Source organism: Camellia sinensis, chromosome 12, assembly GCF_055761805.1.
Source record: "Camellia sinensis isolate YWXY chromosome 12, ASM5576180v1, whole genome shotgun sequence".
In the NCBI taxonomy this organism is placed as follows: Eukaryota; Viridiplantae; Streptophyta; class Magnoliopsida; order Ericales; family Theaceae; genus Camellia; species Camellia sinensis.
The window spans coordinates 111,984,122-111,999,565 of NC_138972.1; the positions used below are offsets into that span (position 1 = coordinate 111,984,122).

Sequence of the window (15,444 nt, forward strand, 5' to 3'; positions counted from 1 at the left end):
GCATATTGATGTTTATATTGGAGTGTTTAGGAAAGTTGATAAAAAGTTGACTTTTTGACTTTTTTAGTCTATTTTGTCTTTTTGTGAATAAAAAATGTGAGAGGTGATATGACCCAAAATAGATAAAAAAGCTAAAAATTGATTTTTATTTTCTTCCCAAAAGACCGTTAACGTGAACATTTACACTGTTAAATTTATTAAATATGAATATTCACATCAACAAATTGTTAAGGGTTTAAAAATTATTTGTAAGGATAAAAATATTCATAAAATATCTTAAATATGAGAATTACAATTTGATAGATAAAAGTCTTATTGAGATATAAAAATATCTTATGGACGAATTGAAATATAAGTACTTAAAAAAAAAATTCTAATAAATTTTTCAAAATATCTAAAAGTTAATAAAGAGATGCCTTTAAGTTGCGGTTTGGCATTGATTTTTTTAGTTGATTTTTTTGAATTAAGACTTTTTTAGCTTGGGACTAAAAAATTCGTTTGGTTTGACTTTTTTTATTTTTGTGAAAGAAAAAAAAATGATTATAGTTTAGATGTGACATTTTGTCTTATTTATTGACTTATTTAGTCTATTTTATCTTTTGTACTTCTCTAACCTAACTTTAACCAAACAAATTTGGGAAGTGAGTTTTTATGTAGATTTTTTTAGTTGTAGGATATTATTGGAGAAATTTTTTTTTTGTGTTTGGAAAGATAGGTGAGTTTTTTTGTGATTGGATGTGATGTTTGTGAGAGAAAAAATGAAATGATTATGGGGTTAGATGTGATATTTTGTTTGGATGTGTTTTTTTTAATTTTGCAAAAAGTTTGTCTTTTTGTGAAAAAAAAAAAAAAAAATCCAAGTTCAAGACTTCCCAAACACCACCGACTAACTTCTATTTTTTAATTATCAATTTTTAACTTATAACTATATCAAACGATTACTTATTGCTATAGCCTTAATTCATTTTTGCAAGTGTTGTCCTACATGGTTGTCTTGTTTGGATTTGAACTATGCTACCTCTTTTTTTCAAACCTGTTAGATCATCTTCTTCACACTTTGGTACGATCAAAGGATGCTGTCTTGAGAAGGTTATTCATCATAAAATAATAATAATAATATAATAATAATAATAAGCCTTTATTTGAGATGTGGGTTGACTTTTTAATTTTTTAATTATTTTAACTAGAGAATAAAAAGCCTTGTTTGGAATAGGTTTTTTTGACTTTTATGTGAGAAAAAATAAAATAATTATGATTTAGATGTGGTTTTTTATCTTATTACTTTTTAACCCATTTTATTTTTTTGTGATTATTTTAGTCCAGAACCAACATGCCAAACATAACCTAATAATAATAATAATAATAATAGTATGAAACAAAAATGAGATTTAAATCAATTTTTCAAAGCAAACTCTAGTCAATAGTGTAATCAACATATATATATATATATATATATATGGGGATGATGATGAAGCCCATGCTTTGTTTTTTTAAGATTAGGATCACATAATACCAACATAATCACTGGAAGGGTGTGTTTGCCAATTTATTTTTTCAGTCAAAAAATTAATTAAAAAATTTAAAAGTCATATAAAAAATTAAAATTCATTGTTATTCTCTCTATTTTTTACACATTTTTTTTAAAAAAGTAAAAAAATCATTGTCAAATACTAATTTTTTTATCTCATATTTTAACAAATAAAAAATCACAGAAAACGTTTCTGCCCGAACAAATTCTTAATTTAATGGTTAAAATTTTTGTACCTCATTAGAATATCACGAGTTTGACTTTCGTTTCACTAACGTGTTTCCTAATTATGCACGCAAAACTCAATTGGATCATAAAAAACAACACTGGTTCAAGCTAGTTCACAAGACTTAGGAATTAATTGATACACCAAGGTAAGAAAGCAAAGATGCTATGAACTTTTATCATTCAATTCAAAAGGGTTAACTTAGTAGGTATTTTTTCTAAGTATCAAGTTCAACTCTTATTAGGTGTTATTAATTTATTGGGATCACGCATGCTTGAGATTTGTCCAATTTAAGTGGAAAGTGAGCTTTGCGTGGTTTGCAAAATTAGTCAAGGTGCAAGTAAATTGACTCAAACACTCAGTGATCCCAACAAAAAAAAAAAAAAAAAAAATGTTCTATCATTCATTCAAGAGACATACTAGAGGAATCAAAGATGCTAACACCACAAACCATCAATTTATTTATTTATTATTATTATTTTTTATATAGAGAATGGCTTCCTTCCAGTCCGATCACGAATTGAACGGTAATGTTAGACCCGTGGAGGCCTACCACAGGTCTCGTTTTGATAATTCGAACCATTCAATGTGTAAAACTCGTCGAGTACTATACGCCTGTAAAATATCCCATTGATCAGATATCGATAGGTATGTGATCAAATCAGTTTTGTATAAAAAAAATGGACGGTAAAAAATAAACAGTTTATGAAAATCTGATTTGATCATATAAGCTATCGATATCCGATCAACTTGATTTTTTACATACATATAGTACTCGATGAGTTTTACATATTGCACAGTTTAGATTATCGAAACGAGACCCGTAATAGACCTCCACAAGTTTAATAATACTTTCCAATTTAATTACGGACTGTGGAAAGTCATGCCCTTTTTTATAAATTTAAAATTTATAAGTATAGTCTTCAAAGTAAAACTTTAATAATCATGATTAAATAAAAAGTAATTTCATGACAATGACTTCATCTTTTGTCGTGATAGAAAACATATTCAAACACTAGTTTGTATATAATCCAAGAAATTAAAGTGGATTTGTCCAGCAAATGTTCTAAGCAACCAAAAGGCCCATAAAGTCAAATTTAATTTAAATAGGGATTTGATGTCCTTGTCCAAGCTTAGCTGTTTTTGCCATTTAGTGAACCACTGAAATCTTCAAAAGTAAAATTGAGATTTTGATGTGAGTTAAAAATTCATTATAAATTGTTAACTCTTTTTAATTTTTATATATTTGTTTTAAAAAAATTAAAACAATTAATTCTCAAACGAGACATAAGTTTACTTAATTTCTCATTCTTGTGTGAAAATTAGGAGTTAATCCTTACTAAATATTGATAATTTTTACTTATAAGACTTTTCTTTAGATTGTTTATTTTTATTTATTTTTCTATTCTGAACCTCTTTCTTAAGTTATTGGGATAGTTTTTTTTTTTTTTCATATTGTAAAAAGGAAAATGATTGGTGGCCCTAAAAAAGTTGCCCCTAATACCCCTAATTTCCATTTTTAGAAACTGTTTTTTTTTTTACTTTCTTTTTCCTTTTTTTTTTTTTTTTTTTTACCTTAAATGGAAATACGGGGCATTCGAGCCCCCTGTTTTCGGGCCCTGAAGCACGGCCGTTGTAAAAAATCTATTATCAATTGTCTAAAAAAATAATTAAAAAAAAAATCAAAAGCAATTCCAACTATGTTTAGATTTAGAATTTGAAAAAAATATAGTTATTTTTATACTCTTGATATATTTACATTGATCACCCTTTTGTAAAGCTAAATCAATTGAAATTAATACAGATAGTGGGTAAACATTAAAATAAATAAAGATAAATACTATAGATTTTAGAAAATAAAAAATGACAACATCATTTTTTTTATTAACGAATTATTAATGAAAAATGACTTAAGTGTTACGTGAATTAAAATCTTAAGGGAAGTCAGTCTTTGTTTGGGAAGAACTAAAATAGCTTGACTTTTTAACTTTTTGGCTATTTTAGTCTCGTTTGGTTTTTATTTTTGGCTTTTTGACTTTTATGAGAAAAAAAGTATAATGATTATAGTTTAGATGTGACATTTTATCTTATTGACTTATGTAGTCAATTTTATTTTTTTGTATTTTTTTAGCCAAAAAGCCAAAACCAAAACCAAACATAGCCTCAATGTAATTATGTTACCCACATGGTGTAATTATGTTACCCACATGGTGTGAGTCAAAAAATTCTACTAATATTCTAGCATTACTCATATAGAAAAATATTAGAGATTCTAAAAATTCTGTCAAAATTTATATCAAATGTCTCACATGAGTATAGGACTCACACCATGTGGGTCCCAAATTCATGTGGGACATTTAGTAAAAATTTTAGTAAAATTTTTAGTGTCTCTAGCATTACTTATATATATATATATATATATATTAAAAGTATTTTTTTTTTCCCTTAGTTAAGTGGCATATTCTAAAACCGTACTTTTTCTGAAAAAAGCACATCATCATGTCTTTTCCATTTACATATAGGGTTCTATACAAACTTAATTTCAATTATAATAACAAATTTTATATGAACTTTATTTGAGAAATATTTATTTTCTATATATTTTTCATTGTGTTTTTTGTTTTGTCATTTTCAAATTTCTTTTATATAGTTTATATTTTAATTTAATTATTATGATATTTGAAAAAAAAATTCTCGATATGTAAATAAATAAGACAAAATATTCTTAATTATGTACATTGCATGAATCAAATTAATTTTCTTTTATAGTTTTTATTTTTTGTCTATCTTATTGATGTCTTAATATTAATTTATATTTTATTTTTTATTTAACATGATACTATTTATTAAAAAATATTTATATTTAATTTAAATTTTATATACGTATATACAGCATGTATGAATAATTCAAAAAGAATATTAAAGAAAAAAATCAATACTCTACATATTTAATTTATATATTTTCTTCTTAATCAAATCACAAATTTATATTTAATTTTTTAAATAAATTTTGTTTCTATTTATACATATTTTTATTTTCCAAATAAATATTAAAAAGAATTAAATAATTATAATCACTTTTAGTTTTATATTACTATTTCTCTTTTTAATTTAACTATTATCATTAACATCAAAATGATTGTTTATTTTATTATCTTATAAGTTAATATATATATCATATAAAATCATTATAGGATAATTACACTTTCATTGCATAATAGAACTAAAATTATCAAAGTAAATAATTAATTTAACTAAATTTATTATATATAAATATTCAAGTAATATTTTTATAGAACGATAAGGCTAAGATTATTAAAACAAATAATTAAAATTAAAATTTTATTTTAAATTAAAATTATTCACTCTATTTGGTTTCCATTTTTAGAATTCACTTTTTAAAAAATTCTATTTTTTTGTTTTTTGTTTTTTTGTTTTCACTGAATTTTTTAATATTTTAAGCAATTTTTTAATTTTTAAACACTCCTAACATAATACACTTAAAAAGTATAATATTTGTAAAAAAAAAAACAAAAAACTTAAAAAATACACTAAATACTAAAAATACAAAAAAAAATATTATGAAAATTCAGTATATTTTTTGTATTTTTGTGTATTTATTAAAAATTTAAAATATTTTTCTTAAATATTTTACTATTTAGATACATCTAAGTAAGGTACATCTAAAAAAAATTGCTTAAAATTTTAAAAATATTTACTAAAAACAAAAACGAAAAAAAAAACTCAATTTCAAAAAAATTTAATTTCAGAAAATTAAAACCAAACACAATTATTATTCTTTTATAACACATATCATAGTATAAAATATCATCACATTAATTAAATTTAATTCCATTGCGATTTTATTTCAGACATCATATTTGTAGAAATTATTTACATACACGTATAATGTTTAATTTAATATTAATTGATTAAAATAATAGAATTTAATACTTTTTTTTGTTAAATTTTTAGAAGATAAATTGATAAATACCAAATGATAAATAGTATGTAGTATTATTAAAGAATAATAATTCATTGAAAATGATTATGTATATTTAAGGCACCTATTGATGTTTCTTGAATAATTTTAAAATATAAATTTTGAATATATAATATTGCTGATAATGCACCTTCATGAGTTCTACCAAAAAAGATATGTAAAAATAATTTGGCTGGAATAAAAATTTTGCAGTTGTTATGATGCGTCAAATAATTAAGGAAAAATTACTCATAAATCCCATTTTGGTAATTGTTACACTAGTTAGTCCTGAGTGTTTTTTATTAAACCATTTAGTCCTGCTTATTTTTGGTATAATATATTTTTTTAATTTATTATATATTATGTTTACCTTTTTGCCCATATTTTGTTTTGTTTTTGATGTTTTTTTGGTGTTTGTTTATTAAGGACATACTGTAACATTCCTTTTTATTAGGAGGGAATTTCGTGGATGGCGTGGACTCGTATGGAAGTGTAGGATGTTTCCCTTCTAGTGTTCTTGCTGAGAACGTTGTTTTTGGGTCTGTGGTGGTTCGTTTCTTGGTGTGTTATTTGCGTGTTGCGGTTTGATCCTTGCAGTTTTTTATTCGATTGACGTTCGTCCAGGTTCGGGTGATGTTAGTGTTTGTGTATTATGTTTGCGATTGATTTCTGATGGTCTTTGGGTGTGTTTTGTTGGACTATTGTATGTATGATGCTTGTTTGTGGTTTTATGTTGTTTTCTATGCTTCATTATTATTGTTTCTCGCATTGCCGTTTCTTTATTTTGTATAGGGGTGTTCGGAATTGTTTTTGGGGTTATTTGCGGGGGATTTGTTCTTTTGTGAAGTGTATTTTCAGTATTGAATTGTTGATGGTATGTATAGACGGTGTGTTGGTGGGGCTGTGTTATTGTAACTTTCCTTCAACATCAACAGTTCGGGTGGGTGTGTTTGGGGTTGCTTAATATATGGGGGATTTGGTGTTTTGGTAATGTGTGTTTTGATGTTGGTTTGTGGGTCATATATATGGGCGATGTTCCGACCACGATTGTGTTGTGATAGTTTCTCCGTATTGATGTTAATCTTGATGGAATAGGAGTTTATTAGCATATGTTGATGCAGTGTTTAAACATATGACAGTGCAATTTATTGCATCGAATACATTCCAAGACTGAGTATAAGTTATTTTGGTTGGTAGTGAAGTGTGATGTATCTGTTCTACTTGTCTATATGCATACATATATATTTAATTTTGTATGTTTAAATACCTTTGCGGGTTGTGCTATTTTTCTTACTTATTGCTACCAATTTTATGTTGCCGATATTTAGTTTCTCAATTTCCATATGTTATTTTGACAATCTGTTAAGTTTTTGGAGCAGTTAGAAGTGTTGTTGTAGTGAAGAATGTAGTTTTTAACGTATGACTATCTTTTTTTTCGTATAGTGAATGGGTGGAGGTCTGTTATTGGAAATTGGGTGTAAAATGTACATTACCGCTTATGGTTAATTTTTTTTGGATGTAATGTGTCTGTTATTGCAGGTTATTTTGGCAGGTATGGAGTTTGCAGTGTTGTTGCTATGTACGTTCAGTCAAACGAACGCAGTGTTCCACATTCATCAAGCATTCACTTTCAAACAATTAATTGATGCCGTTTGCGACAAGTTTGATATCATGGAGCAGGAATTGGTTTATTTATTGTTTACTATTCCAGGATATAATAAGTTTAAGGTTGACTCCGAGAATGATGTGTGAAACATGTTGTTACTTGCAAAGTCTTTCGGGCTTGACCATATTGACGTGATAATTCAAATGCGGGGTAATGGGTCTGCTACTCAATGTGGTGTTTCAGTGTCACATGATGATGGGGAGTGTGAGACTGTGGATATGCGAATGGCCGATATGATAGACTGAACGGATTTGTTGGCGACATATTGTCCCCATCGAACGAAGACGTACTTGTCTGCTGGATGGGCATTCGGTATTACACATGTCGGCCAAATTTTTTTGGGTGGCGCACATGAATTCCGAACGGTATTGTGCAAGTATGCAGTGGAATATGGGTTTCAGTTCAAGTATGTCAAAAACGATGATGTACGTGTTACTGCTATATGCAAATTTGTAACGTCAACTGCATGCAGGTGGTTGGTTCACGCACGGGTGTCTCCTTCGAATGGTATTATGTGTTTGAAGAGATTTATTAGTGTACATTCCTGCAGGGCTGCTGTACGAACGTACCGTAATCCGCGGACTGGGTCAAATTTGGTGTCTGATGTGATTACAGGACGTGTGCGTGAACAACCACTGACACGACCGACAGATGTGGTGTTCGACATGAAGGATGGTTATGGCCTGGATATTAGTTACCGGGTTGCATTGTTAGGGGTGGAAAAAGCAAGGAACGAAGTATTTGGCGACCATGCTATGTCGTTCGACCAACTTAGGTGGTATAGTGATGTTGTTATGGAAAACAACCCACATAGCTACATTAATTTGGATTTCGATCAGCAAACTGGGAGGTTTGTGAGGTATTTCATAGCTTTCTGTGCATGCATCGACAGGTTCAATGGTTGCCGTCCACTTCTATTTTTGGATGGTACGTTTTTGAAAGGAAGGTTCAAGGGGACGTTGCTCGCAGCCACCGTTAAGGATGGAAACCAAGGTATGGATGACAATTTGTAATGGTTATTTGTACTATCTTCAGGACTATGTTACACATTTGCCTGTCACCATACCATGTGAATTACAGTTTGCAATTCGTATAATTTTATATTGCATTATGTAGCAACCACTTGACTGCCTAGAATGGTACTGACATGATGTTATGCAAGTTTATTCCCCGTCGCATTTGCTATTGTTGATTCTGAAAACTCATCAAACTGGGAATGGTTCTTGCGTCATTTGGCCGAAGTTGTAGACGAGTCAAGGAATTTAACTTTTGTGTCTAATCGTAATTTGGGTTTAATACAATCAATGCCCGTTGTCTTTCCTGCGGCACACCGTGCATTTTGTTTGCTACATCTTCAGATGAATCTTTGTGACCGGATGAAATATGTTAACGCTGATCAGAAAGTTGGTCTAATGCGGAAGTTACGAGATTGTGCTTACGCACCTACAGTAACGTCATTCAACCAGAAAATTGAAATTTTAAAACAATGTAGCCCAACAGTGGTTGGTAATTTTTTGCAAGACCTGCATCCCCAACATTGGGCCAACGCGTACTTCGTGTATTTTTTTATCGTCATATTTGTGTCTTTCATTTGTTCGTGTATTACTAATTGAAGGGTATGTACATCACTAAATGTTTCCCTTTCACAGGGGTTATCAATATGGTGAGATGTGGTCCAACGCCGCAGAGTCGTTCAATAATTGGATTCGGGAAGCTCGCCACAAGCCCATTACTCAATTGGTGGATGCAATAAGGGGGAAGATTATGGAAAAAAATGTCAAAGCGTAAAGTAAAATCCATCGTCTGGGTTGGTGAACTTTGTCCAAAAATGGAAAAGTGTTTGATGTCTGAGTTTAAAGATAGCAGGCACTGGATTGTCAGCCAGTCGGATAACAATGTTTTCGAGGTTCGGTCACACCCATCAGTGTTAGTTGACATTGGCAATCGTTCATTTTCTTGTTTTCAATGGCAACTAAATGGTTTCCCATGTCCCCACGTGGTTGTAGCTTTTCAGAATAGTGGTAAGAATGTGTACGATTACATTGAACCGTTTTATCACGTGGTCAAGTATAGGGCAGCGTATGAAGGGTTGATTCACCCAATTTCCACTGTGGCGAAACCCAAGTTCACACCCTCAGACTATCTCATTGCACCACTCGTTTACAAACGTCCTCCCGGAAAGCCAAAGCAAAAAAGAATTCCATCAAAGGGCGAGGTGGTTCAACACATTCGGTGTGGTCGCTGTGGCAAAATGGGTCATCATAACAGAAAAACATGCAAGGAAGCAATGTAGCAGACTTGTTGTCAACTTTAGCTTATCTCAGAACATTGCTGAAATATTTGACTTACATTATTAAATAATTATGTTAACTTTCCCAGAACTTTACCGTATTACTCTACATTAATAGAAGTTTATGAAACATTATATATTTTTCACAGTTTTCGCTCATCTTACTATAACACCAGTGTAGTTTCTTGTTTAAACACGTTACATAACATGTCCTTCTGCCCAGAAATATGTTGTACATCATGGATAATTTGACAATAACAAACAATTGATCATCAATGTTGTTTGTAGTTCATGTCGATGGGGGGGGGGGGTACTACATTCCTTTCACTTAACAAAATAAAGAATTGTGTTGAATGATGAAATTTTTCAAAGCCACCTGCAATAAAACCATACTGCAGCTTTACCCACTTTGATTTTAGTTAAATGGCTTACGTTCAAGTTAACGTTTCACGCCAAAACAACCTTCACAATGTACATGTTGTACACGCCTCACAATCACATCATCTGTGTACGTACAAAAAAAAAACCCCAAAAGTCGTCATTTCCTTAGCCAAATCTATCATGAAATTATGCACTACCATCATTTGACAACATCCATACAAAACAACATACATATTAATTGAAAACACACCCACTCTCGACATTATTATTGCCAAATACCGAAACAAATTAGTCAACTATCACATTTAAGCGTCCAATGTAACACTTATATCACTTCGACCAACAAGAACAAACATAACCAACATCGACAACAATATTACCACAACAATCAACAGAATAACAACTGCATTTGGATAACATTATAGTCTCTGCACATAATTGCATGTCCCCAAAATCTCAACGACATAACGTTCCAATCACATTCTCCAGCAGAGCCAACAAAACCATGTACACAAAACATTTGAGCCTGAGTGGATATGTAAATTATTCAACGTCGTGACATTTGTTTATAAAAAGCAAGGCACAATGTACGTGGTGAAGCAAACAAACAAAATTTAAGTAACCTACTTGTCACGACCCAAACCCACCCCTATTTGTTTAGCATCGTAACCGGCCAGTAATCCATGATTACCAAAGGCCTGCTTAACAGTAATAACAATAATACAAAGTAAGGGGCTGGCGGAAGCCAAACAGTAAATAAAAGATGTCCAATGAGCTGTGAAAATCTGAATGGAAAACAAATTTTATGTACAAAGCCACATTCATAACCAAAACATATATACATACGTCAAATACGCATAACATCCAGGTTAGGGACCGAATCTCTTCACCATAACTGTACGGACAAAAGTCTTAAACATTCTATACAAAATGGGGACAAAAGGGTGAATTTGAGACACCCCACAACAGTCTTGGCTTAAAGAGACTTGGAACCTCGAAGTGAGGTACAATGGTTGGCTTAACAAAACGAGAGCTTAACTTGACGCTCCTAGCTTCGGTCCGGTGCCTGGCCACCTACATATATATATAAACAGTGAGCTAAAGCCCAGTGAATAACAAATGTGTAAAGGGGTTGAGAATGAATGTCCTTTCAGTAATTAAAACAGTCATTCACATCAGTAGATCAGTTATTCAATCAGTGGCTCATATTTCATACCCTATCAGTCAATTAGAAATCATAACAATTATATGTGGTACATCAAATTAATAGACCGAGCAGTCAGTTGATGGCCATCAAAAGGTAAACAGTAGTGGTTCCAAACATTGGAACCAACAGAGATCTCTGTAACAGTAGCAGTAACAGTAACAGTACAGTAGCAGTAAATTGCTATGAATGCCACAAGTACAGTTCGTAAAATAGGACAAATATTCATTCGGTAGACAATGTTACTTCAGAAAGCAGTACAGTCAATCGTTCAGAAAATAATTAGAATTGAACATATCTTTAACCCATTGTTACTCACAGATTACTGAGCTATAGACAGGCTAGTCAGCGTCCTCGGGTACCAACCCTACACAGTTGCAGAACGAACACACACTAAGTTACACACTTGGGATTAACAACATAGCCCCTAACTTGACTCGGTGTGGTTCTACATCAATATCCTCATTAAGATGCCTTAAACATGTCTTAGGAATGCCTAGGATGGAATGAGGATACAAAAATACACTTTAAAACACTTTTCAAAAATTGCTGAAAACAGGGGTCGCTCGAGCGTGACTTTCCCCGCTCGAGCGGACACGCAGACAAAGAGGCACCGCTCGAGCGTGACTTCCCTCGCTCAAGCAAACTGCAAACTCATGAAAAAGTATTGGTTGCACGTTTTTCACGCTCGATGGATGCTCGACCCACGGTCGAGCGTGAGACACAAACCCTCGCTCGAGCGCATATTACCTCGCTCGAGCGGACTGCAAAACACAAGAACTTCTGGGCATATGCATTTCACGCTCGAGCGTGAATATCGACGCTCGAGCGGAAGTGCATGTACTCAGAGTGTACGCTTGAGCGTAAAGTCCTCCGTTCGAGCGTGGATCAAAAATCTGGAATTTCCAAATTGATTCTCAAGCACAAAACTCAACCTCAAAAGCTTCAAATTTGATTTTTCTGGGCTAATTTTCTGGAAAATACTTAGCAAGCCCATAGTACAACATGTATCAAAGGTCATTTTATAAAATCAAAGCCCATAGGTATGCCAATTGAACACAATTTTTTATGAAACTTTATGAACATAGCAAGAACACAACACGCATGAGTTCTTAAGAACTCCAATGCTCTAAAACATGATCAAATGCAAGATTGAGCTAAAAAACATGGTGAATTTCTAGAATGTAATCAAAATATAAACATGCATGTGGAAATTCTTATGTAAAAGACCTCAAAACTCAATGATATGGACATGCACACATTGCTACTCAAATTAACTCTTAAGGCTATAACTTGACTCTAATCACTTATTTCCCATGAACTATGCATGTAACACCCGAAATTCATAATTAAGAGGGCGAATTTCCTACCTTAGATCTTGAATTCCAAGTGTGCTATCTCAATTTTGCAAATTCTCTTCAATTCCTTCTAAATTTCAAGCTAATTTCTTGATGAAATCAATTTTCTCCTACACTCCCTCTTTCTCACGGTTTGGTCTTGAAAATGGCTAAAGAATGGTGTGTCTAAGTGTATGAATTAACCCCAAACAAGGTTTGTAAAGGTGGCCCACTCAAGGGCAAAAATATGAATAATCTAGGCTCAAATAATTTAACATTAACAATGTTAATTTAATCATTCCAAATTGAATTTTAATTAACCTTACCATAAAATCACATAAATCCTAATTAGCATATAACACTAATCAATTTCTGAATCAGTCGTCGGTAAGGCTTTCAATTCGCAGTTCGAAATCAAAACATAAACAGATCATTTAATGACAAACAGATAGAAATGCAATTAAAGCAACACACCCATGCAATCAATTCAGGATTTCATCTTAATCAATTACTTATCATGCTCGAACACAATTTAACGCTAATCAGAGGTGAGGGTTATCACAGTCTTTCCCCCCTTAAAAGAGTTTGGTCCTTCAAACTCGGATTACTTTCATTTCGGAAGAACACTGGGTTCAGGGGGAACAATTCAGGATATCTCTTTATCATATCGTCTTCCCTTTCCCAAGTGGCATAGATGCCACCATGGTTTTGCCAATCCACTTTCACTAACGGAATTTTCTTATTTCTCAACTTCTTGATTCGTCGGTTTACGATCTGGATAGGCCGCTCTTCATAAGTGTAGTCATCACTTAGCACTACACGAGTAGGCTCAATAACATGGAAGGAATCCCGAAGATAATCTCTCAACATTGAAATATGGAAGACATTATGCATATGCTCCATTTCTAGAGGAAGCGCTACTTGGTACGCCACTAGGTTGATCTTTTCAATAATTTCATATGACCCAACATATCTCGGTGCTAGCTTACCCTTAGCCCCAAAATGAGTCTATCCTTTCATTGGTGTCACTTTAACAAAACCATGATCACCCACTTCATATTCCCTGTCTCGCCTTCGTACATCCGCATAACTTTTCTGTCAGCTTTGTGCGGTTTTCAATCTTTGTTGAATCAGTTTCACATTTTCTGTGGTCTCATGTACAATCTCGGGCCCAAGTAAAGGCCCATCTACAACTTCTGCCCAGCAAATAGGAGATCAGCATTTTCTGCCATATAAAGCCTCGAAAGGCGCCATACCAATGCTCGAGTGAAAACTATTGTTGTAGGCGAATTCAACTAAAGGTAAGTGATTTTCCCAATTTCCTTGGAAATCAAGAACACACATACGCAATAAGTCTTCCAAAGTCTGGATGGTTCTTTCTGATTGGCCATCTGTCTGAGGATGGTATGCACTACTCTGTCTCAATTCGGTACCCAATGCCGTTTGCAGACTTTGCCAGAATCTCGGTGTAAACTTCGAGTCCCTTTCAGAAACAATAGATACAGGCACTCCATGCAATCTGATAATCTCATCAATATAAATTGTAGCTAATTTGTCCGTATTATAAATTGTTTTGACATGTAAGAAGTGAGCAGATTTAGTCAATCGATCAACAATAACCCAAATTGAATCCATACATTTACTAGAGCGAGGCAGTCCAACAATGAAATCCATAGTAATATGTTCCCATTTTCACTCCGGTATTGGTAAGGGCTGTAGTAAGCTTGCGGATCGTTGATATTCAACTTTGACTTGTTGACAATGTAGGCATTTCGACACAAACTCGGCAATTTCTTTCTTCATTCTCGGCCACCAAAAATTAAGTTTCAAGTCTTGGTACATTTTTGTATTTCCTGGATGGATGAAAAGTTTTGAGTTGTGGCCTTCCTGCAAAACTCACTTTTTCAGTTCAGAATCATTTGGTACACACAACCTTCCCTGAAATTTCAATACATTGTTTTCAAATTTAAAGTCCGGCCTAGGTTTGGATTCCCGTTTATCAATGACCTTCTACAAAAAGTCATCTAGGTGTTGTTTCTCTTTAATTTCCTCAATAAGTGTCGGTTGAGCAGAAATAGCAGCCAATGTCCCACCTTGTTCTCGTAAGACTATCTCAACTTCAAATTTCTCAAGATCACATAGCAGTTCTTTCTGTTTGGTGAGTAAACAGGCCAAATTTCCAATTGATTTTCGACTCAGTGCATCAGCAACGGTGTTAGCTTTCCCCGGATAGTACAAAATTTGCAAGTCATAGTCTTTTATTAGTTCTAACCATCTCCGCCGCCTCATGTTCAACTCTTTCTGTGTAAAGAAATATTTCAGACTCTTATGATTTGTGTACACTTCACATGTTGCCCCATCTAAGTAGTGGCGCCAAATTTTCAATGCAAATACCACTGCGGCAAGTTCTAAATCATAAGTAGGGTAGTTCTTTTCATGTGGCCTCAATTGTCAAGAAGCATACACAATAACTTTACCATTCTGCATTAATACACACCCCAAACCTTTATAAGAAGCATCACTAAAAATAGTAAATCCATCCGTACCTGAGGGTAGGGTAAGAATCGGTGCAGTCACAAGTCAAGTCTTTAATTCTTGGAAAGTTGATTCTCTCTGATCGATCCAATCAAATGATGTTCTTTTTCGAGTCAACTGAGTCAATGGTAAAGCAATTTTGGAAAAATCTTTCACAAACCTTCTGTAGTACCCGGCTAAACCTAAGAAACTTCGAACTTCAGTAACATTAGTCAGTCTAGGCCAATTCACCACTGCTTCAATCTTCTGTGGGTCAACTAAGATGCCATCCTTACTAATTACATGCCCCAAAAAC

General features: G+C 32.6%; 1 protein-coding gene across 1 annotated transcript; it reads left to right on the forward strand.

Annotated features, from left to right (window-relative positions):
- The first annotated feature begins 9,230 nt into the window (after nt 1-9,230).
- On the forward strand, nt 9,231-9,695 carry LOC145803815 (uncharacterized). The gene has a single exon (XM_082897176.1). The coding sequence runs from the start codon at nt 9,231-9,233 to the stop codon at nt 9,693-9,695; it is 465 nt and encodes a 154-aa protein (XP_082753302.1).
- The last annotated feature ends 5,749 nt before the right edge of the window (nt 9,696-15,444 follow it).